We start from the raw sequence: 23,786 nt of genomic DNA, 5'->3' as shown, positions 1-23,786 counted from the left end.
ACCCACCGCCCTGTGCCAGACCTGCCCCCCTGCCCTATGCCAGACCTGCCCCCCGTCCTGTGCCAGACCTGCCCCCCCACCCTGTGCCAGACCTGCCCCTCGTCCTGTGCGTGCAGGTGTAATCTTGTCGTTGCTTTTGGCAGATATTGACGAGTGCTCTGCCCACATCGGGATCTGCGGCCCTGGGACTTGCTACAACACCCTGGGCAACTACACCTGTGTGTGCCCCCCTGAGTACATGCAGGTCAATGGAGGAAACAACTGCATGGGTACGGCGCCATCTCCAGCCAGGCAGGGCGGGGGCTGGGAGGGAGCTGGCTGGCAATGCCCAGGGGCCTTGTTGGCTTTACTCATTCACTACGGGCAACATGGTGACAAGAGAGCAGGGAGTGTGGTGAGAGCAGGAGCTGGGAGTCAGGACTTCTGGGTTCTCTGCCACTCACTCAGTGCGAGACCTTGGGTGCATCACTTCCCCTCCCTTGCCCCTCTGTGCATGGGGCTGAGCTCAGCCTGTCTGCCGTGGTGCTGGGAGGGTGATCTGGTGCCACAGAGAGTGGTGAGGGGGTGAGGGTCTGGCCGGGCTTTGCTCCCCGCAGTCCTCCTGCCTCGCAGTCCGCAGTCACTCCTCGCTGGGAGCTGACCAGAGACACAAATTGGGGGGAGGGCGCACAGGTTCAGATGGACATTTCTGGGCCGGGGCTCCTTGTCCCTGTCAGGGGCTCTCAGGCGTCTGCCGCAAGGCCACAGGCTGCTCCTGACTCTGCTCCCAGCGTTGGTTCCACGGGGCCCAAGGGACCTGGCCAAGGCTGTGTGCTGGGGTTGCGGCTCCCCGCTGTGGTACTCTCTGTGCAGGGAGGCCTGGGCTCACTCCCAGCACCCCTGCCCCGGAGGCTGGCACAGGGTCAAGCTGGGCTCTGCTCCCATTTCTGCAGCTGGCTCCCTTGGGGGACCCAGGCCGGGCGCCACGTCTCTGGGATTGTTTCCCTCTCTTCAGGGCAGGGATGATCATTGGGCAGCCAAGGACCGAGGTGCCAGGAACTAGCGAGGTGTCGCGGGACAGCTGCTCCCGGGCAATGGCCCCTGCGCCCTCTCCGGCGGGTGAGGTGCCGGAGGCGCAGCCGGCCGCCCCGGAGCAGCCGGGCCTGATCCGTGTCCGCTTTGCAGACATGAGGAAGAGCGTGTGCTACCGTAACTACAATGACACCTGTGAGGACGAGCTCTCCTTCAACATGACCAAGAAGATGTGCTGCTGCTCCTACAACATCGGCAAGGCCTGGAACAAGCCCTGCGAGCCCTGCCCCACCCCCGCCAGCTGTGAGTCACCGGCACCCGGAGAAGGGTCTGGCTGCGGGAGTCTCTCGGGGTACAGCTGCTCCCCCTCTGCCCTCTGGACGCTCTGCGTCTGGCCACCCCCCGGTGTCACGGGGCACAGGATCATCCTGGTCCCAGCTGACAGCTGTGCCAAGAGAGCGGCCCTGGTACAGGGAGTGAGTGACAGCATCACCTCCCCCGGGGCGTGCAGGGCAGTGTGCTCCCCGCAGCAGGGGCTGGGCAACGGCAGAACTCCGATGATGGACGATACCGAGAGCCTCTGTGGAGCAGGAGACCATGCAACCATCCCAGGCCATGCTGTGTGTGCAGTGTGTGGGGGTGGCCCTGGAGCCCCAGGACACGGCTGGGGGGGTGCAATGTGGGGGGATGGCCTTGGAGTCCCAGCACACGGGGGATGGGGTCTCTGTGGTTCTGAGCTGTGCAGAGTGTGGGTGTGCTATATGGGGGGGAGGGGAGGACGGTGTGGGTCAGGGGGAGGTTGTGAAGGGTCCCAGCCCTGCAATGGGTAACCTGCTGGCATGGAGATAGGTGTTTCCTGCTGTCTCAGCGGTCTCCCCGTCTGTCAGCTCCATCCCTGGGTGTAGGGTTTCACCCCCTGGGTGCTCTGTGCCCCAGGCCCCCTCGTACTGACTTTGTCCTGGTCTGTCTCCTGGGCGTCCTGTGTAACCCTGTCCTTTCCCTTCCAGCCGAGTACCAGATCCTTTGTGGGAACCAGGCCCCTGGCTTTATCATTGACATTCACACGGGGAAGCCAATCGGTGAGTACCACTGGGGCTGTCACAGAGCTGCTGCCTTTGCCCACACGCACTGCCATCCCCAGTCCTACTCCTGCCCCTTCCTCTGCTCCCCAGCTTGGGTCTTCTGCTCATTGCCTGCTTCCTTCCTTTGTGTGCATGAGGCCTGGGGACAAGGAGAAGCAGGAGGGGAGTGAGAAGGCCCAGACAGGGCCTAGGTCTTGCAGCGGGGGGACTAAAGGCAGCACTGTGTGGCTGCATGTGCAGGGTCTCAGGATGCAGACCACGTGGACGCTGCTTACAGAGATCCTTGGGTTTTTTGTGTGCCCCATGCTGGCTGGGCTTGGCTCAGCTCGATTCTGTTCTTATCCCTCCCTCATCACCAGAGTATCTGAGCACCATCCACGAAGTCATTAAGTGACGAGACTCACGTGTCCCATGTGGTTCCTTCTCACTCACTTCCTCTCCCCAGGGTAGAATCGTGTGTGCAGTGCAGTCTCTGTTTTGATAGGGTTTTGTTTATCAATTACCCGGCTGCTCTGCGCTCTCTGGTACACACACCCAGCATGGCCCAGGATGTCTGCAGGATTCTGTCTCCCAAAGATGAGCTTTACCCCGATAGTAGAGTTCCACTGGGCCGGAGGAGTGGGGCGCTCGCCCCTGGCCCTCATCTTGGAGCGTTCCGAGAGTGTTGAGTTATGCTGAGTGCCTGACAGGGTCAGCTGGAGCCTGACACTTGAGCTGGGGTCTTTCCCTTACATGTGTGTCACCCCCAGTAGCAAAGAAGTTGCAAGCCAAGTCCTGCTCTCAGAGAGAGCCCAGCCATTCTGGTGTTGGAAGGCTGGAGAGGGGTCAGAGAAGAGCCATGAGAATGATCAAAGGACTGGAAAACCTGCCTTCTAGTGAGAGACACATGGAGCTCCATCTATTTAGCTTAGGAAAGAGAAGGCAAGGGGTGAGCTGATTACACTCTATAACTATCTACATGGGGAACAAATATTTGATAATGAGCTCTTCAGTCTGGCAGGGAAAGCTCTAACACGAGCCAAGGGCTGGAAGTTGAAGCTAGACAAATTCAGACTAGAAAGAAGGTGTGCTTTTTTAACAGTGAGAGCAATTAACCCTTGGAACAGTTTACCGGGGTGGTGATGAGTTCTCCATCACTGGCAATTTTTACACGGAGAGGTTGGTTTTCTCAAAGATCTGCTGTAGGAGTTCACATGGATTCATCCCATCCTCGGCACCATGATGTTTTGCTCAGATGCACCCTGGAATAGCAGTCCAAAACCACACAGAAAATGAAGCAAGACACCCAGGGAGGTTGTCAATCAAAACATGTAATAACCATGAACCCGTTAGGTCAGCAGTAGTCCAAACTAAACATGGTAACAGTCGGAACAGCAGATACGTAGCAGCAGAGTGTGTGTATGTGTGTGGGTATGTGCAGATACCCACACACACATGCACACACACTCACCCACATGTGTACACACCCACATGCGTGCACACACACACAGCCTTAAACAGGAACAGGAACCCTGAGTTCAGGGTGCAGGAACCAGGAGACAGAACAGTAATGGAGCAGGTAGGCAGCACCACACACCAGTGGCCACAACCGTGTTATAGAGGAGGTCACAAAGGTCCTTTCTGCCTTGGAATGTAAGAGTCACGCTGCAGGATCCCCAGGTGTGAGTGATGATGCACAGAAAGGGAAGGGGCATAACTGGCTGATCCCAGCTGAGGCTGCCAGGCTGGCAGTTCCACCGTCCCACCAGTTCACTGGCAGGTTGAGTCCGCGGGACCCAGACTCAGTGAGCTGAGACACAATAAAGATGGAGCTCCCCAGTGTGACAGTTGCAGTCAGCACAGACCAGAAGCGAAGGCTCCCACAGGCAGGACCAGGGCCTGGCCAGGCCAGGACTGCATGAGAAAGCACAGTGCTCCTGCAGCCGCCGGCACAAAGGGCTCAGAGCCCTGATAGCTTGGGAGCTAGAGGACCTAAACTCGTAGCACTCGCTCCCGCCCTGCCAGTGGCCTTCCTTTGGCGAGGGCGTGGAGCACTCCAGAAGAGCAGCTGAGAGATGAGGTCTGGATTCCAGTGGAGAGAAAGCAAGATGCTCCTCTGGATGTGCTGTCAAGGTCTAGGATCTTGCAACCTATCACGGTGCTGCTCTGTAGCATTTGAAGGATGGAGTCCCTAGCCCTGGCGGTTCAGGCGAGAGCAGATGTTATCTCTGTTGGGTCTCGGTGCTGGCCTTGGTGCTAAGCTTTTCTGGCTCTGGGACAGGACTCAACAGAGCAAGGGGAAGACCCATTTATTTTTCAGTCCCCAAGAAACCCAGAGTGTAGAAGCAAAGACCAAGTTGCCAAAGTTGTGTGAGCAGCTGTGCCCAGAGGCTGGGCAGAGGGCTCCTGGTCCGGGACTTGATAAGCCAGTGGTGGAATCACTGGTCATTTCAGCATGACCCAGTGGCATTTCCTGGGCTGTCAGTTCAGCTTCCCCTCCCAGCTGCTCTCCTGGGCTGGGGCCAGCCCCAGGGGCACTAGCAGGAGTCAGCACAGGGAAGGGGGAAAGTCATGGACTCGTTTGGGATTCTTTCCAAACTTGCCCAGCCAGTGCAGGTTCTGTCAGCGACCCCTGTTTCACCTAGGGCAGAGTGGCCCAGGCCCTGCTCTGGCCCCACCTTCACCAAGGGAGGAAAGGGAGAGCCAGTTTTTGTAGCCTACGGCCACTTCCTGCCACGGAGAGTCATTGACCCGGGACCCTCCCTCATTGTAAATATTCATAGCTGGACCTGGGACCCCCACTGCTACAGCAAGGGGAGGGGGACAGATGTCATAACCCTGACTCTCTCCTCCCTCATCCCCAAGCCAGCGCTCTCTCACTCTCTCCCCCGGGCCTCCACCCCTCCGGTCGCTGATGGGACATTGTTCTCTGCAGATATTGACGAGTGCAGTGAGATCCCTGCTATCTGCACCAATGGCGTCTGCATCAACCAGATTGGCTCCTTCCGGTGCGAGTGCCCCATCGGGTTCAGCTACAATAACATTCTGCTCATCTGTGAAGGTAACGGGCTGGGGCTGCAGGGCTGACGGCCCCCAGGGCTCACAGTCACGCTGGCAGAGCAGACGGTGATGGGCCCTCAGCATGGCACATCACTGTGGCACTAATGAGGAGCAAGACACCAGCTCTGCACACTGCGCCCTGGGCTCTGACACAGCTTTGAGCCCAGAGCCCCTCTTCTGTCCACAAATCAAGATGACGCTGCTCAGCAAGGGCTCAGGTCCCAGGACCCTGCTCAGAGCCCGAGTCCTGCTGTGGTTCGGGTCCAAGCCTGTCATTCTACAGTGTGGACACAGGTCAAGCCACAGTCCCGAGTCAGAAGATCTGTGTAGTGCAGTATGGGCACATTAGCACCGCTGTGAGACCTGCGTCCAGCACTGTAAGCCCATGTTTGCAATGCAGTCTGGATGCTCAAGCATGGGCATGGAAAGCCCACGTCCCAGAGCCCCGGGCTCAGAGTGCAGTGTGGACAGTGCCTTGTGGGTGATCATCAGGGAAGGCCAAACTCTCCAAACTGCTAATTCCACCCAAAACATGTCCTTTTAAAAGCGTTTTAAAAGTTTTTGTTTTACCCAGGCCATGTCCACACTGCAGGGACTGTAAGTGGCGCAGCTTGGGTGCCGTCGCTGTGCCAACATAACCCCGCAGTGTAGACACAGCCTACAGGGGATTTCTGCCACTGTGGAAATGCTACCTCCCCGAGTGACAGCAACCGGGTCGATGGAAGCATTCTTCCATCAGCATCACTGCAGCTACCCCCGAGGGCCGGAGTATGTCAACCAGAGTTTTAAGGGTAGACTAGGCAACAGTGTTTCTTCTTGACAGCTTTCATTTTTCACTTCCCATTTTTGAGATAAAACGTTTATGAAAATGATGTTTTGAAATAGCTTTTGTTTAAATCCCACCCAAAACATATTTCTTATTTCAAACCGCAGAAACTATCAAAAAAAAAGGGTAAACGGCACATTTTGATTCAAACATTTTTGAGAAAATGAAATGCAAAAATGAAAATTTTGCCATTTAAAAAAAATCTCTCTGTTTTGTCCTTATTCCAAATTTCCCACGGTGTGGTGGTGACACCAGAGTCTGGCACAGCCTGCATGGTCAGAGTGAGTGGTTTGGCTCTTCCAGTTCCTCCACAGTGCCATGGTGACTGACACCAGGGTCCCGCACACCCTGGGCCATCAGTGTCAGCGGTTTCTTTCTCTGTGCAGACATTGATGAGTGCAGCAGCGGGGAGAACCTTTGCCAGCGCAATGCTGATTGCATCAACATCCCGGGCAGTTACAGGTGCGAATGCTCAACCGGATACAAGCTGTCACCTAGCGGAGCCTGTGTGGGTAAGATGGGCACTGTTGACTACCTATAGCAGAGGCAATGCTCAAGTGGGGCCCAGAGCCGCCATCAGGAAGGCGTCACTTCGTCTCTTTGTCTAGGAAGGGTTTCCATTGCCAAGGCTTGTGCCGTGGAATGGCAGGAATGGAACTGGGAGGCTGTCATTGTTCTCATTACAGTCATGGGTTTGGAAGGAGACTCGGGTTCTTTTACAAGTCTCGTGACTGTGACCTGCTGCTCCACACTCCGTGGATCCATGGGGGCTTCACAACTCAGAGGGATGCAGAGGTCTGGGGTCAGCGCAGAAATGCTGTATCAGTTCAGTAGCTAATGGGCACATCAGAAAACTGAGTGTGTGCATGGGATAATCCTGGAGGGAATGAAATACTCCCATCCCCTCTAGGTTAGGGGTGGGTGCATGGGGGAGGCAAGTCTGGGGGCATCTTACTCTGCCATTGCCTGCACCTTTGCTTGTTCCTGGGCTGTGGCGAAGCACTTCCTAGGTCTGGATTAGTATAGTAGCACCATGAAGATAATGGTTAAGACTGGCTTGCTGTTTGACAGCTGATTTTTTCTAAATGCTCTAAAATCCACATGCTGAGTCAGATTGTCTTGAAAATTGCTGTATCTCCTGGGGGTCTGGTATAAGGTTACTGGTCCAGACTTGAGGTTGTTTGAGCAAGGGGTTGCCGAGTCACAGCCCCCCTAAAAATCACATGCCATCAAAATTTTACAGTCCTGAAATTTTTTTTGCCAAACCTGGGGCTAAAAACCTGGCTCTGGTCGTCCCCAAGCAGATCTCACCTGTTCCGGTTTGATTTCAGCCAGTGTCTGGCACGCACTGGGTCTTTGAGGAAGCAATATTTTAAAAGTCATTCTGCCTAAAAGTTGGATCTCTAGTCCAGCTCAAGCCAAGCCGATAAGACAGGCAAAGTCATTTGTGCAGGTTCAATAGGACTGGGGCTCTGGTGCAAACCAGTGGTTGCAGGCAGTCGGGTGATTCAGGGTGGCATACTGTGGCATTTAACCTGGGCAGCACCCAAGTACGGTGAATTCAAGTCCTGCCCTTCACAGCTTTCTGAGAAATGTGTGTTGCATGTTCTGCCTGTATTCTTCAGGGGCTGCTGCTGGAAGGTTTGCCCTGAGAGCTAAACTACTGGTTTAACAGCCCACATGGGAAAAAGCTCTAAATCGACATGCAGACTCAGATTTTACTTTAAAAGTATCATCAAGAAAAATAATAATAATTGAATAGATGGAAGATGAAAGACTCTAGGAAGCAGTAGCATTAGGGTAAAGAGATCATTCTGCATGCTCCTCCCCCCTCGTTCCTGAGCAATGGAACTGATTGTGATCAAAGAAGAGCAAGTAGCTGAGATTCTCATCAATGTCAGCATGATCAAAGGGCTTGCTGAGCATCAGGATATGCACTCATGACAGAGAGCCCTATTCTAAGGATGGACAATGCCAACTAATGTGGCACCAGAATACTGTCCTCATTCAAAAGAATAACTCATATTTACCACCAAAATAAACACAGAAAACAAGTTTCAGTGTTCTGCAATCATTCATCCAGTCCACAGCATCCAAGGGATCCCACCTGTCATTTTCACGTTTCAAAGTGCTGTACTTCCTTGGAAAGGGGTCCAAAGGAAATGCCAGACAATAGGAAAAATTGAATTACATGCCCCTTTTTAGAACAGTCACAGCAAATCTTAAATGATCCCCCCCACAACAAAGTGCTATAGAAAAATCAAGCAGTATACAGACCATAACAAACATTTTCAGTGAGACTCTAACACAGAAGACAGAAGTTTGATAGGCCTTTTTTACTGCTTTTAAAATGGAAGTCCTACTGCAACATTAACTAAAGTGGTACCATCCTTCCCCACAACATCATTTCACCACAGCAGGGACCAGGATAGGGTTAGTGGTTAAAGGGGAGGGGTGAGGTCATTTGGACAAGGAGATACTCAAACAGCCCCTCTGATAAGGAGCTGATTTTAATATTCAGATTGCTTTCAAGCCCCCAGGCCTAGCAAAATAGTCTTGAAAACTGATATTCTACTGCAGGGCTGGGATAGACTTTTGGAGAGGGTGGGAGCAGAATGCACATTGGGATGAATTGTGCTATTGGGTCAGGATGTATTCCTCTCCATGGGGCGGTCTCATTCCGATGAGGGCTGATTGAAAGCCGATAGGGGCAGAGGAGCACGCGGTTCAGATCCCTTAGGAGAGGATTTGTTAAATGGGATTCTCTGTATCAGGGATAGTCAATTATTGTTTGTCAAGATCCAGATTTCTTGGTCAAGGTATAGTGAAGGTCCAGACTCCTGAGAAAATAATAAAAAAATAACAATAATGATGATAATAAGTTGTGAATAACAAGATTCAAAAGCATCTAGCAGTCCAGATTTGGCGCACAGTCCACCTATTGACTATTCCTGCTAGTGAAGAGGAGAGGATAGAATGTGATAAAAGTACAGGTAGGAACTGAAGAGAAACAGGCAAACGAAAAAGAGTCCCATTCAATTACATCACATGAAGCCAGACAACTAAACATTGACAGATTTTATAAGTGTTTGTATACAAATGCTAGAAGTGTAATACTAAGATGGGTGAACTTGAGCGCCTGGTATTAAATGAGGCTATTGGTATAATAGGCACTACAAAAACTTGGTGGAATGATGAAAATCAACGGGACACAGTAATTCCAGAGTACAGAATATATATGAATGACAGAGTAGGTCGTGCTGGTAGGGGAGTGGAAGAAAGCACAGTGTCAAGTATAGTAAAAATCTTAAATGAACCAAACCGTACCATAGAATCTCTCCGGATAGAAATTCCATGCTTGAATAATAAGAACATAGCAGTAAGGATATATTACCGACCACCTGACCAAGATGGTGATGGTGAGTGTGAAATGCTCCAGGAGATTAGAGAGGCTATAAAAATAGAAAACTCAATAATAATGGGGGATTTCAACTATCCGCCTATTGACGGGATACATGTCACCTCAGGATGGGATGCTGAGATAAAGTTTCTAGACACCATTAATGACTGCTTCTTGGAGCAGTTAGTCCTGGAATCCACAGGAGGAGAGGCAATTATTGATTTAGTCCTAAGTGGAGCACAGGATCCAGTCTAAGAGGTGAATATAGCTGAACCGCTCAGTTATAAGAAAAGGAGGACTTGTGGCACCTTCGAGACTAACCAATTTATTTGAGCATATACTGAATGCATCCGATGAGGTGAGCTGTAGCTCACGAAAGCTTATGCTCAAATAAATTGGTTAGTCTCTAAGGTGCCACAAGTACTCCTTTTCTTTTTGTGGATACAGACTAACACAGCTGTTACTCTGAAACCGCTCAGTAATAGTGACCATAATGTAATTTAACAGCCTTGTGGGAGCGAAAATACCAAAGAAGCCCACCACAGTGGCATTTAACTTCAAAAAGGGGAACTCCATAAAAATGAGAAAGCTAGTTAAACAGAAATTAAAAAGAACACTCACAAGAGTGCAATGCCTGCAAGCTGCATGGAAACTATTTGAAAACACCATAATAGAGGCTCAAACTAAATGTATACCCCAAATTTAAAAAAAAAACAGTAAGAGGACCAAAATATGCCACCATGGCTAAACAATAGAGTAAAAGTGGCAATTAGAGGTAAAAAGGCATCCTTTAAAAATTGGAAGTCAAATTCTACAGAAGAAAATAGAAAGGAACATAAATTGTTCCAAATCAAGTATAAAAGTATAATTAGCCATGCCAAAAAAGAATTTTAGGAGCAACTAGCAAAAGACACAAAAGCTAATAGCAACATGTTGTGTAAGTACATCAGAAGCAGGAAGTCTGTCAAACAATCATGGGGCCACTGGACGATCAAGATCTAAGGGAGCACTCAAGTAAAACAAGGCCATTCAGGAGAAGCTAAATGAATTCTTTGCATTGGTCTTCACTGCAGAGGTTGTGAGGGAGATTCCCACACCTGAGCCATTTGTTTTAGGTGACAAGTGTGAGGAACTGTCCCAAATTGAGGTGTCGATAGAGGAGGTTTTGGAACAAATTGAGAAATTGAACAGTAGTGAGTCCCCAGGACCAGATGGTATTCACTCAGGAAAAATTGCAGAATTGCTAGCTGTAACCTATTGCTGAAACATGCCTCTGTATCACAGGATTGGCAGGTAGCTAATGTGACATCTATTTTTGAAAAGGGCTCCAGAGGCAATCCTGGCAATGATAGGCTGGGAAGCCTGACTTCAGTACCAGGCAAACTGGTTGAAATTATAGTAAAGAACGAATCTATCAGACACACAAATGAACACAATATGTTGGGGAAGAGTAAAGACGGTCCAGTGGCTAGTAGCCCAGGTGATCAGGGAGGCAATGCCCCATGCTGCTCTGGGTGTCCCTAAACCTCTGACTGCCAGATGCTTGCACTGCATGGTGGGTTAGATCACTTAATAATTGCCACGTTCTGTTCATTCCCTCTGGGGCACCCGGCACCAGCCCCTGTCGGAAGACGGATACTGGGCTGGATGGACCCTTGGTCGGACCCAGTCTGGCCGTTCTGATGTTCTAATTTCATACCTCTGAAGTCCATGAATCAGGGCCCCCAGAATCATGCGATGGGCTAAAAAATCAGGAGATTTCAAAAAATAATAAATTCCGGGTCCTTTTTCTTTGCCTCCCGCGTTCTGAGCAGGTAGAGGCCTTGCTCGAGTGGCCCTGCTGCCACATGCCGTCTGCAGCCAGGGGAGCGAGCAACTTCCTATTTTTAGAAACATAAAGCTTCTCGGAGCCCCATGAGCTGGGGCTTTCAGTAAAACACCAGATAGCCTGAGATCTGAGGTGCAGTCGTGAGTGCTGGCAGCACCGCTGCTCAGCAAGGCTGCCACCAGCTGGTAGCCACAGGCATGGAAGCCACGTGGCCACGCTGGAGAGGGCATCTGTTCCCACTTCGGTTGGGGCCTCTCCTATTCACTGCTTTCTGTGTTCTTCTGTTATAGGTCGCAATGAATGCCAGGAAATCCCCAATGTCTGCAGCCACGGGGACTGTGTGGACACCGAGGGCAGCTATATCTGCATCTGTCACAATGGGTTCAAGGCCACAGGAGAACAGACCATGTGCATGGGTCAGTGCAGATGGCTCGGCAGCCCCATGGGCTTTGCTTGGCAATAGATTTAAGCCCTTTCGAAAGGAAGTGAGAGCTCTCTGGGCCCCTGGAGGGTGGGCTTGCATGGGGAGGATGGGCCATGGCACGTCATAAGGCAGGCAGAGAGCTGGGCCATTGCGTCTCCTCGGCCCCAGGTTTCTGAGTCCTCGTGCTCACCTAAGCAGCACCAGACTGCCGCCCCCACCATGAGCGGCACTGACTGACTGCCCAGCTCCAGGCAAGCAAGGACTCAACCCCCGACCTGCATTGATCTTCTCTTTTCAGATATCGATGAATGTGACCGGCAGCCCTGTGGGAACGGCACCTGCAAGAATACAGTAGGCTCCTACAACTGCCTGTGCTTCCCTGGCTTCGAGCTGACGCACAATAATGACTGCATGGGTGAGAGACTCCAGTGTCACTCAGTCACAGCTGTGTGGGTGCGAGAGTCAGATATCTCGCCAGCCATGGCTGGGTGGACATGATGGTTGGTTGTAAACACAGTGACAGCTGTGTGGGGGTGAGGGTTGAATGTCATAGAATCATAGAATATAAGGGTTGGAAGGGACCCCAGAAGGTCATCTAGTCCAACCCCCTGCTCGAAGCAGGACCAAATCCCAGTTAAATCATCCCAGCCAGGGCTTTGTCAAGCCTGACCTTAAAAACCTCTAAGGAAGGAGATTCTACCACCTCCCTAGGTAACGCATTCCAGTGTTTCACCACCCTCTTAGTGAAAAAGTTTTTCCTAATATCCAATCTAAACCTCCCCCACTGCAACATGTCACTCAGTCACAGCTGTGTGAGAGTAAGGGTCAGGCGACACGGTGATGGCCGTGTGGGTGTGAGGGTTGGGTGTCACACACATTCACAGCTATATGGGTGTGAGGGTCGGGTGTGAGGTCGTTAACGGTCAGTGTCACACAGCCATGGCCGTGTGGGTGTGAGGGTCGGGTGTCACACACAGTCACAGCTATATGGGTGTGAGGGTCGGGTGTGAGGTCGTTAACGGTCAGTGTCACACAGCCATGGCCGTGTGGGTGTGAGGGTCGGGTGTCACACACAGTCACAGCTATATGGGTGTGAGGGTCGGGTGTGAGGTCGTTAACGGTCAGTGTCACACAGCCATGGCCGTGTGGGTGTGAGGGTTGGGTGTCGCACACATTCACAGCTATATGGGTGTGAGGGTCGGGTGTGAGGTCGTTAACGGTCAGTGTCACACAGCCATGGCCGTGTGGGTGTGAGGGTTGGGTGTCACACACAGTCACAGCTATATGGGTGTGAGGGTCGGGTGTGAGGTCGTTAACGGTCAGTGTCACACAGCCATGGCCGTGTGGGTGTGAGGGTTTGGTGTCGCACACAGTCACAGCTATATGGGTGTGAGGGTCGGGTGTGAGGTCGTTAACGGTCAGTGTCACACAGCCATGGCCGTGTGGGTGTGAGGGTTGGGTGTCACACACAGTCACAGCTATATGGGTGTGAGGGTCGGGTGTGAGGTCGTTAACGGTCAGTGTCACACAGCCATGGCCGTGTGGGTGTGAGGGTTTGGTGTCGCACACAGTCACAGCTATATGGGTGTGAGGGTCGGGTGTGAGGTCGTTAACGGTCAGTGTCACACAGCCATGGCCGTGTGGGTGTGAGGGTTGGGTATCTGACAGTCACAGCTGTGAAGGCATAAGGGTCGGTGTCTCACAGTCACAGCTGTCTGGGTGCGAGGGCCGGGTGTCACACAGTCACCCTATGGGTTTGTCCCACTGTGCTTTTCTCTCCTGCTCTCTGCAGACATTGACGAGTGCTCATCCCTGGGGGGGCAGGTGTGCCGGAATGGCCAGTGTATAAACAGCATTGGCTCCTTCCAGTGCTTGTGCCAGGAAGGGTATGACCGGACCCTGGATGGGAAGAACTGTGTCGGTGAGTGCCCGGGCAGCAGCCGCTGTAATTCTCATCACGCCCGGCCTGTGTGTTGACCATCTGCAGGCCCCTTCTGGCAAATGTGCTCACCTCCCTGCACCTGCTCCTACTCTGGGCAGTGGAATCTCTGCTCTGGCTCAGGGCCATGGCTGTGGGGCTAGGGGCTAGAGCTTGGGTCCCAGCCAGGAGAGATCCCAGGGCTGAGCCTGGGGGAGCTCACGCATCACTGGGCTCTCACTAGCTGCAGACACCTGGCTCCAGTGCCAAGCTGAGGGTTATTGAGCAAAGTCACTGCTCCGCACCTGGTACGGGACGCCATGGGAGTAGGGTTGCCAACTTTGTAATATTTAAAAGATGGACAGTCCAGGTGAAGTGCTGGAACCTCTCCTGCCACGCCTCTTCCCCCCAAAGCCCTGCCCCACTTCTTCCCTCAAGGTCCCACCCCTGCCCCGCCTCTTCCCCTAAGGCCCCACCCCTACCCACTCCTCTCCTCCCTCCCCCCGTCGCTTGCTGCTTTTGCCCTCCTCCCCAGCTCCCCCTCCCCCCCGCCCAGGTCAGGAGGGACTCGCCAGCAGAGCCAGGGCTGGGAGCTGCAGCCACCTGACGCAGGTAGGAGGTGGCCCCGGCTGAGTAGGGCTGGCAAAGGTGATGACCCTGCGCCTCCCTGTCTCCCCTGCCCATAGTAACCAGACTCTGAGTCTCTGGTCAGTAGACCTGACCAGACACTGTCAGGTCCCCTTTGTGACCAGACTTTCCAGCTGGAAACCGGGCACTTGGACACCCTGCATGGGATCTGGTGCCATGTACCTTCTCAACCAACAGTTTTCTCGGGACATAAAAACTGTCTCATTGGCAACAGAGTGCCCAGCTCGGCTTCCTGGACAAGGAACCCCTGCTGGGCACAGTGTGGGAAATCCCTAGCCTGATGCAAAGCCCCCTGCATCTCCAGCCACAGCTCTGCTGACTGACCCCCACCTGCCCCTGGCACCAGGAGATGACTGCCCTGTTTCCAGCATCACAGTGTGAGAACTGGTTGAACATGGGCCTGTAGACAACAGCTGTTGTAGATAGCCCAGATCTTATTCAGCAGCAGATACCAGGTGCCTTCCTGGCAAAGGTAGCCCAGGTGGTGCCCTGCTGTGGGAGGAGCTCAAAGTGCTTCCCAAGGTCTGGTTAGTGGAGGTGTTGTTGCCAGGCTAGTCACCATGTGCAGCTGCTGGGCTCACTGTGTGGTGCAGACACGCAGCGGTGTGCCCCAGCCCTTCTGCCTGTGCCGGCGGCTCCCACGCACAGCCCCGGGGCATTCCCACAGCAGCTGAGGAGCACAGGGAGAGGACTGGAGATCACTGGGGTTCCGGGGGAGCAGTGGGGCCCTGTCACAGAGTGTGGGGGAGTCCAGGCCCTGCACCCCTCTTCCTGGGATTCACTGAGACTCAGCCAGCCAGTAAAACAGAAGGTTTATTGGACAACAGGAACACAGTCCAAAACAGAGCTTGTGGGTACACCCAGGACCCCTCAGTCAAGTCCTTCTGGGGGAGCAGGGAGCTTAGACCCCAGCCCTGGGGTTCCCTGTGTTCCTCTACCCAGCACCAAACTGAAACTAAACCTCCACAGCAGGCTCCCTCCTGCAGCCTCTGTCCACATTCCTGGGCAGAGGTGTCACCTCCTCCTCCCCCTCCTGGCTCAGGTGACAGGCTCTCAGGTCTCCCATTGAAACTCCCCTGCCACATTCCCAGGTCAACACTCCCCCCCTCCCTGCTGCGTCACAGGCCCTGTTGGGCTATGGCTCCCACTGCTGCCCTTGTAGGGTCCCTGGTGCGGTGGAATGTGTAATGCTCAGGGGGTCCCTGCCTGTGGGCCAGGAAGGCTCCACATGGCAAAGCGGCCGGAGTCCAGCCCCTGGGTGACTTTCCCCTCTTGTTTCTTTTCAGACATCAATGAGTGTGTGAGCCTGCCTGGAACCTGCTCTCCGGGGACGTGTCAGAACCTGGAAGGCTCTTTCCGCTGCATCTGCCCCCCGGGGTACGAGGTGCAGAATGACAACTGCATCGGTAAGGGTGGTTCCTCCATCCTACCACCACACAGGGCTACTCTGTCACCAGCCTGGGACAGGTGCTTCCTAGGCAGCAGGGATACAGGGGCTGCCCCAAGGACTTACCCTCTAAAGCAGTTGGGTGGAGGCTAAGGCTGGGGTACGACAGCCACAGAGCAGTAGATGGCTGGCCAGGGATGCTTCACTCCCATCTTGTTAGTTTCACAGTTGATAAGGGGATATTTTTAACAGTGTAATGAACACGCCAGCCTCTAATGGAGAGAATCAGCACTGCCCAGTGTGTGTCATAGGCCCCACACTGTGAATAGCTAGTGGTGATTCCCTGTTAATATAAGCGGCCGTGACCTTGGCTTTGGAGAAGGAGGAAGAGAGCTGTCATCATGACAGCATGCTGTGTAGGGACCGGTGCAGTTCTGACTTTGCTTACTGTTCTGGGGTCTCAGGGAGCCAGGCACTGGTGGGTGTTGGGCCCCTGGGGCAGTGGTACTGTGTGGCTGCAGCCTACGCTGTGCAGGGGAGATGGCTGTGGGGACCGGCCCAGACGGAGGATGGGCGTTGGGTGTGACTGGGGGACGGGAGCGCGCCCCCCAGTGGAAGCTCTCAGGAAACATGCCTGCTTTCCCGCAGGAGTGACCCCTGAGCTCTGCAGGGCCCCTGCACCTGCCTGGGGGGTCTCAGTGCCATAGAAGGAGCTGAGATCTTTGCCCTGGTACACGTCTAACCCACTCCTCTGTCCGTCCTGCTCCCAGATATCAACGAGTGTGAGGAGGAGCCCAACATCTGCCTGTTTGGTACCTGCACCAACACCCCCGGCAGCTTCCAGTGCATCTGCCCCCCCGGCTTTGTCCTGTCCGACAATGGCCGCAGGTGCTTTGGTGAGTGTGCGTGGCCTCGCTCACAGCCCGTGGGGTCCTCGGAGGCAGTGCTCGTGGGGGGGGGAGGGGCGCTGAGGTAGGAATCCTGTGGCCCCCGCGGTGCCACCCAGTGTTGGGGCCCTGCCAGCTGCCATTGCTGGGATGGGCACTGTCACCCCTGGACGTCTATGTGCCAGGGGCGGGAGAGCTCCCAGAGAGCATTGAGCCCCAGGGCATGCTTGGTATCGGGGCATTGGCCCGATGTGCCTTCCTCACAGCTCTGATCCCTTGGGGGCTCATCTCTGCCTGGGGCTAGCTTAGGGGGCCGCTCCGTATCCATGTGCCAGAGCTGCTTGTCTCTCAGGGTCTGCTGCTTGCACATGGAGCCGCGTTCTGTGGGCTCCCAATCCTGCTCCCATTGCTGTCAGCGGCCAAACTCTTGTTCACTTACACACGTGATGCAGGCTTGGGCCCATACCACGTGCAGCGTGTCACCGGGAGGTGCCGCGCCCGCCTTGGACGTCTGTAACATTCTCCCCTCCTGCTGCTGCAGACACCCGCCAGAGTTTCTGCTTCACCCGCTTCGACAATGGCAAGTGCTCCGTCCCCAAGGCCTTCAACACCACCAAAGCCCGCTGCTGCTGCAGCAAGATGCCTGGAGAGGGCTGGGGCGACCCCTGCGAGCTGTGCCCCCAGGAAGGAAATGGTAGGTGTCCCAGCCCCTCAGGATCAGCTGTGGCTGCAGGAGTCAGTGTGCATCGGATGCAGTAGGGAGCCTAGAGGAGGAGCCAGCCTGGGGCAGGGATCCCATAAGCCAGTTGTTCTCAACCAGGGGTACATGTACCCCGGGGGGTACGCAAACATCTTTCAGGGGGTCCATCAACTCATCTCAATAATTGCCTAGTTTTATAACAGGCTCCATAAAAAGGACTAGAGAAGTCAGTACAAACTAAAATGTCATCCAGACAGTGACTTGTTTATTCTGCTCTATAGACTATACACTGAAATGTAAGTAAAATATTTATATTCCAGCTGACTTATTTTATAATTATATGGTCAAAATGAGGGTCAGCACTTTTTCAGTAACACTGGGCTGTGACACTTTTGTATTTTTATGTCTGATTTTGTAAGCAAGTAGTTGTTAAGTGAGATGAAACTTGGGGGTCTGCAAGACAAATCAGACTCCAGAAAGGGATACAGTGGTCTGGAAAGATTGAGAGCCATTGCCATAAGGGATGCTCCTCAGTGGGATTGCAGCACTCTTGGATCCCAGCAGAGCGGAGGCTTTCTCTGCCAGGAGGGTGGGAAGGGGTGCCCCATAGAGACAGGAGCAGAGTGCTGGGCATTTAGACCCTGGGTTCTGCTATGAGCTCTGCCACCAATTCGCTGGTGGGCTTTGGACAAGTCACTGCCGTCCTGTGTGCCTCTGGTTCCCAGTGGGGTGCAGTTCATTTCCCCACCTCACGGGGGCACTGTGTGCTTCCAAGCATGACGAGTGATGTAATCATCAAGCATCATCATTAGGATTAACGAACCCAGCAGAAGTGCTGCCCTAGCACTCTCCCGGCTGGCTTTCCCAGACGGCCACTGTCACCTGCGTTTCAACTCCAGCTACCGGGAGCAGCTGCTGGCACATCTCATCTTTCTCCTTCTCCCAGTTGCCTTCCAGGAGCTGTGCCCGTACGGCCACGGGGCGATCCCCGGCCCAGGCGATACCCGGGAAGGTAAGTGCCAGTGTTCAGGAAACAGCACGGGCCAAACAGCACGGCCGCTGGAGCGTGCCAGTAGGCGGTGCTGCACCAGGGGCTCGGACGAAGCAGCAGCCAGGCTCGGCTAGTCGGGACAGCCAGTGCTGAGCCCCCGTGCCGGGTGCCGAGAGTGCTAGCTGTGTGGAGAGGCAGGCCCTCAGAGCGCTGGCGGCATGGGGGGGCCCTCAGAGAGCAGGCAGTATGGAGGGGGCCCTCAGGGAGCAGGCAGTATGGAGGGGAGCGTCTCAGAGAGTTGGCAGCATGGGGGGCCCTCAGGGAGCAGGCAGCATGGGGGGGTCTCAAAGCGCTGGCGGCATGGGGGGCGTCTCATAGCGCTGGCTCAGAGCTGCAGGCCCCCCATGGGCTCAGGCCATGCCATGCTGCACCCTGAGGTCCTCACTCAGTTTTCACTGACTCCAGGGAGGGAGGCCCAGGGACTGTCCCACTGGAATAGGCTGTGGCCTGCGGCTGCTGACCCTACAGGGGGACTGTGTGTGTATGGCAGGGCTACCCGAAAATGGGGTCCCAAGCAAGGGCCATTCATAGGCAGCATTTCTATCCCCAGATGTGAACGAGTGTGCTGAGAACCTCGGGATCTGCATCAACGGGGCTTGTATTAACACTGATGGCTCCTTCCGCTGCGAGTGTCCCTTTGGCTATAATTTGGATTACACCGGAGTCAACTGTGTGGGTGAGCGTCACGGCCCTGGGTGGGGGGAGCTGCTCTGGGGGAGGTGGGTGCTGAGTTATTCCGCGACCACGTGCCAAATTCTGGAGTAGATGTTTCTAGCTCTTGCTCTTCCCCTTGAACTCCAGGGTGGAGTTCCTCGCTCCCCCACAGGGGCTGGTAGATTTGCCTGGGGCTGCCTGAATGCTCTGGCTGCAGGAAAACGCCAGCCGGAGTCTTTCCTGTGGCTGCACTAACGCCATTCCTGGCCTTCCCCCAGATACCGATGAGTGCTCCATCGGCAACCCCTGTGGGAACGGGACCTGCACCAACGTGGTGGGAGGCTTCGAATGCACCTGCGACGAGGGATTTGAGCCAGGCCCCATGATGACCTGCGAAGGTAATGTTCCTCTGGGGCACAGAGCACAGTGCCTTTCCCCGTGGAGTCTCAGGAGTCCTGCAGTGGGGTCAATGCAACCAGCCTTCCCATGCAGCAAAGAGGCAGACAGCCCCGTTAGACAGTGGGGGAAGGGCAGAGTCTGACATCTGTCTCCTTTCCCCAGAACCCCTGTCTCCGGCTGGACCTGCGGTCACATTTGGGGAGGTTTTGGGGTTGTTGGATCCATGTAAAATTATTTCCTGTGAAGGGCAGAGCCCTGAGCGCCTCTGCGAGGGCAGAAGGGGAGGCTGCTGGGCTGCCTACTCCAACCAACTCCCCAGAGCCCATGGCCAGGGACCTGAGACAGGACTTCCCATCTTAGTGGTGGTTCCTCGTGGTAGCAGAACCCCAGAGTCACGCCCCCTTCTAAAGGAGGAGTTCTGCCCTCCTGGCCTGGCCTCCCACACACTTGGAAGGGGGTTCAGGAGGCACAGGGACATAGGTGCCGACTCGTGAGTGCTCCAGGGCTGGAGCACCCACGGAAACAAATGGTCGGTGCTCAGCACCCATTAGCCACAGCTGCTGGGCGGGCCACTGACCAGCGGTTTGGCAGGCTCAGGGAGGGGGCTGAGGGAGGGCAGAGAGCAGTGAGCAGCAGGTGGGCAGAGTGAGGGCAGGAAGAGACAGAGTGAGGGCAGGGCATCCAGGGAGGGGTGGAGTGGGGGCAGAGCAGGGGTAAAATTTAGCGCCTATGCATGGGGAGCCCCGGTCAGGTGGTGCGTGCTGGAACCAAAGGGGTGGGGCAGGAAAGGACTCGCAATCCTTGCCCCACGTAGTGCTCGCCGGGCACACCAGCGGTGCTTACCCCTGTGGCCATGGCAGTGCTGAGGGCACCTATGAGCTTTCCCCTGCAGGGGGAGCTGTGCTGGGGCACTGGGCTGTCGGGGTTGGGGCTGGGCAGAGCAAGCGGCTCAGGGTGGATCTCAGCACTCGCCGCCCTGGGGCACTGGGCTGTCGGGGTTGGGGCTGGGCAGAGCAAGCGGCTCAGGGTGGATCTCAGCACTCGCCGCCCTGGGGCACTGGGCTGTCGGGGTTGGGGCTGGGCAGAGCAAGCGGCTCAGGGTGGATCTCAGCACTCGCCGCCTACACCACAGCGCGTCGTCTCCAGGGGACGCACACCCGAGGCAGTTTGCTGCAGGGGCAGCGGCGTGGCAGGCTCATTCTCTCTCCTGCCTCTCAGATATCAACGAGTGTGCACTGAACCCCCTGCTCTGCGCCTTCCGCTGCATCAATGCCTTTGGCTCCTACGAGTGCACCTGCCCCTCGGGGTACACCCTCCGGGAAGACAGGAGAATGTGCAAAGGTAAGGGATAGCGAACTGCCTCTGGAGCTGTCCTGCCTTCCCGGCCTGCTGCCCTTAACCTGCCCCAGCGGCACCAGCAGGAGCCATGGCCAGAACGCCCGGCTGCCATCTGGGACGCCGGCTTGTCTGCTCTTCCCGACCCAGGGCTGGTTCCAGGCCCCGTGGGGTGCGCAAGCCCCAGCTGCTGAGCCTCGGGCTAATGCTGGCTGGGAATGCGGCCTGGCTGCCCTCAGTGTTTATAATGGTGTCTAACCCCCTCTGCAATGGACCGAGTTGCACACCGTGTCACATGGCAGAGTGCAGTCAGTGCTGTGTGGGTTAGCACTGCACCGCACCGCAGAACCCCCAGCTGGGGCTCAGAGAGCCCCCCCTTCCCAACGCGCCAGGCCAAGCCCAGCGCTCCCGGTGTGTGGCCAGCAGGAGTCAGAGCACTCGGAGCCACCCGGAGGTCCTCACACAAACTGGGAAGCACCCAGCTCAGCAGCTCTGGCAGCCCTCTACTGCGGGAAGCCCTGGGGTGGCCGCAGGTCAGACAGATCCTAGGAGCTGACTGGAACTTGGGCCCTGCTGAGTGCAGGAGGGATTCAGTGCCGTGCAGCTCTGGTGCTTTGCCGGCTGTGTCCCTTGCAGCTCGTCAGGGCTGGCACGTACTTGGGGGCTGACTCCTTGGGCGTGACCCCTGTGCTCACACTGCCTGTCCCTGCGGGGCTGGTGCCCTCGTGTACCCAGAGGATTCCAAGGTCCCTGTGCCAGCTGGTCGGAGTGCAGGCCGAACGCTGCACCCCCGGGTCTGATGCAGGAGCTGCACTGTAGCCTGGCTCTTCCTCTCGCCATTCCCTGCCCCTCCGCCAGGGCTGTGTGAGCAGCACACATCTCTTCTGTCTGGTCACATCTCCTCTTTGCAGTGGCAGGCTGCCATTAAATCCAGTGGTTAGAGCAGGTAACTGGCATTCGATCTCTGGCTATGCCCCTGACCTGCTGGGTGATCGTGGGCAAGTCACCTCTCTGTGCCTCTGCTTCACCAGCTGTTGCGCTGGGAGCAGGAGCCCTCACTGCTCCCCTGGGGAATGAACGGCTGTCAGGGAGCACTCGGGCCCGCAGGAAGCTGCGTGGGCTCATTTGGTGTGGTGTTGGTTGCAGATCTGGACGAGTGCGCAGAAGGCCTCCATGACTGCGAGTCTCGAGGGATGATGTGCAAGAACCTCATTGGTACCTTCATGTGCATCTGCCCCCCAGGAATGCAGCGCAGACCTGACGGAGAGGGCTGTACAGGTACCAGTCACTTGGACGAAGGGAGGCATTAGCCACAGGGCCAGTGTCCATCTCCCTTCCACACTTCTAGCTGTGGAACTGTTTGTCCAGCTCCATTCCTGAGCTGTCCAATCAGCCACCCATCAGCCAGACCTTCCCCCAAACTCCCGAGGCTGCTGTTCCTGTTGCATTAGTGCCCAAAGGCATGCTCAGGGCCAGGGCCCCGCTGTGCAGTGCATGGCCCCAGCCCATGGTCAGACCCAGCAGCGTTTGGTTGTGGCCTTTCTCCAGGCCCTCTGCACATCCCCCTCCTGCACTGAGCTGTCAGAAGTGTCCACAGCTGAGTGACATTGGAGAATACTGGCCAGTCCTGGCCTGTGCCACCACATGGGCACAAAGGGCGTGTAAAGCTGCCCTAACGGATACTGCGGAATAGCCAGCATAGCCAGTTTGCTGCCCAGCCCCTGGGCACAGAGGCAGGTTGAGGGCAGGAGGTGGGAGGAGGGAGGTATAGTTGGAGAGCACTGCACTCAAGTGATCCCCCCAGTGTAACAGCTGGAACATGCTGGGGCACGCTAGAGCTGCCCTGAGCTTTTGGGGAAAGTTAGACCTTATCCTGGGAAGTGTCTGCTGCTTTGCCCTGGTGCTGTTGTGGCTCCATCCACTCAGCAGTGGCCCCTGGTTCTCAGGAACCCGAGTCTACAGGCATGTTGTGTCCGAGCTATTCACTGATTCCCTTCCTCCTAGATGAGAATGAATGCCGCACCAAGCCGGGGATCTGCCCCAATGGCCGCTGTGTTAACACGGTGGGCAGCTATCGGTGTGACTGCAATGAAGGCTTCCAAGCCAGCGCCTCGGGCACTGAATGCATCGGTAATTAACGTGCACAACTTCACACAGCTCCTACCCAGGCCAAGCCAGTCATGGTCTGGAAGCAGGGTGCGCTTGTCTGGTCCTGTGGAATCTGCTTCTGGGGGAGTGGGAAAGTCATACACCAACCTAGTCCACTTCCCCTGGATGAGCTGAGGTGCTGGGAGCCTGGGCTGAGCCTGGGATAAATGGGCCGTGTGTTCGGAGCATGGCGTTGCTGTTCAGAGGCCCAGGTGGTATGCTGGGCCTGTCCAGCAGTCCCATGTCACTAAGCTGGAGGCACTGATGCCTTTCTGTACCCTTCCTGTCAGGCACCATGTCCACCTGGGCGGCTCTGCCCCAGGACAGCGTGGCCAAGACCAGACTGTGTAGGGCCTGAGCAATGAGTGCCAGAGCTGGCTGGGCTAAACAGAGACGTGTAATTATTGGGGCTGCCCAGCACACCACGCCCCGAGGCTGCCAGCAGCGAGACAGCTGTACCGAAACTCAGTACTTCGGCAGCCAGACCCTGCAGGTGCTAGCCCTAGTGGGACCCAGGAACCACGCTGACACTGGCCAAGGGAGAGGTATTTTTCTAGGGCTGGCAGGAAAGGGAAGGGTTGCAGATACCCTGCACACAGAGGCTTTAACACTTAGAGTTCAAAGTGAGCGATAGCACTTCCTGTTGGGGTCCCTGGCCAGTCCAGTCCAGAGCCAGGGCTTTTCCAGCACATTGCCTGGAGTGCCCTCTCTCAGTCCAGACTCTACTCCCGCAAATAGACACTTGCAGGGCTCCAGGCCCAGCTCAGTTAGTGTCTCTCACTGAAGCCTCTCTGCACTGGCTCCCTGCCCAGCCACTGCTGCTCCCACATACGTCCCACACAGACCTGCACCCACCTGTGACATCCGGCAGCCACAGCCCGTTCCACACGTGGCTGTCCACCGTTCCTTGCGCTTCTCTCCAGCTCCCGGCTGCCTTGTGGCTGCTGCTTCAGCTTCCAGTCAGAGCCCAGAAACTTCTTGGCTCAGGACCTTTCCCCTTTCCTGGCCTGGGGAAAGGGCTGGGCAGAGGAGAGGGAGCTGAGGAGTGT

General features: G+C 55.6%; 1 protein-coding gene across 1 annotated transcript in view; it reads left to right on the top strand.

Moving 5' to 3' along the window:
* FBN3 (fibrillin 3) overlaps nt 1–23,786 on the top strand; it is a 291,486-nt gene that overhangs the window by 243,478 nt on the left and 24,222 nt on the right. The window contains exons 40-56 of the mRNA XM_048831133.2: nt 144–269; nt 1,165–1,314; nt 2,019–2,090; nt 5,008–5,133; nt 6,345–6,470; nt 11,477–11,602; nt 11,909–12,025; nt 13,403–13,531; nt 15,463–15,582; nt 16,334–16,459; nt 16,992–17,144; nt 18,097–18,162; nt 18,752–18,877; nt 19,134–19,253; nt 20,473–20,595; nt 21,736–21,867; nt 22,594–22,719. Of these exons, the coding sequence (XP_048687090.1) occupies nt 144–269; nt 1,165–1,314; nt 2,019–2,090; nt 5,008–5,133; nt 6,345–6,470; nt 11,477–11,602; nt 11,909–12,025; nt 13,403–13,531; nt 15,463–15,582; nt 16,334–16,459; nt 16,992–17,144; nt 18,097–18,162; nt 18,752–18,877; nt 19,134–19,253; nt 20,473–20,595; nt 21,736–21,867; nt 22,594–22,719 (2,064 nt within the window). The remainder of the gene's footprint in view (nt 1–143; nt 270–1,164; nt 1,315–2,018; nt 2,091–5,007; nt 5,134–6,344; nt 6,471–11,476; nt 11,603–11,908; nt 12,026–13,402; nt 13,532–15,462; nt 15,583–16,333; nt 16,460–16,991; nt 17,145–18,096; nt 18,163–18,751; nt 18,878–19,133; nt 19,254–20,472; nt 20,596–21,735; nt 21,868–22,593; nt 22,720–23,786) is intronic.

Source organism: Caretta caretta, chromosome 25 (genome assembly GCF_965140235.1).
Source record: "Caretta caretta isolate rCarCar2 chromosome 25, rCarCar1.hap1, whole genome shotgun sequence".
NCBI classification, from domain to species: Eukaryota; Metazoa; Chordata; order Testudines; family Cheloniidae; genus Caretta; species Caretta caretta.
This window is presented reverse-complemented; position numbering and strand designations above follow the sequence as displayed.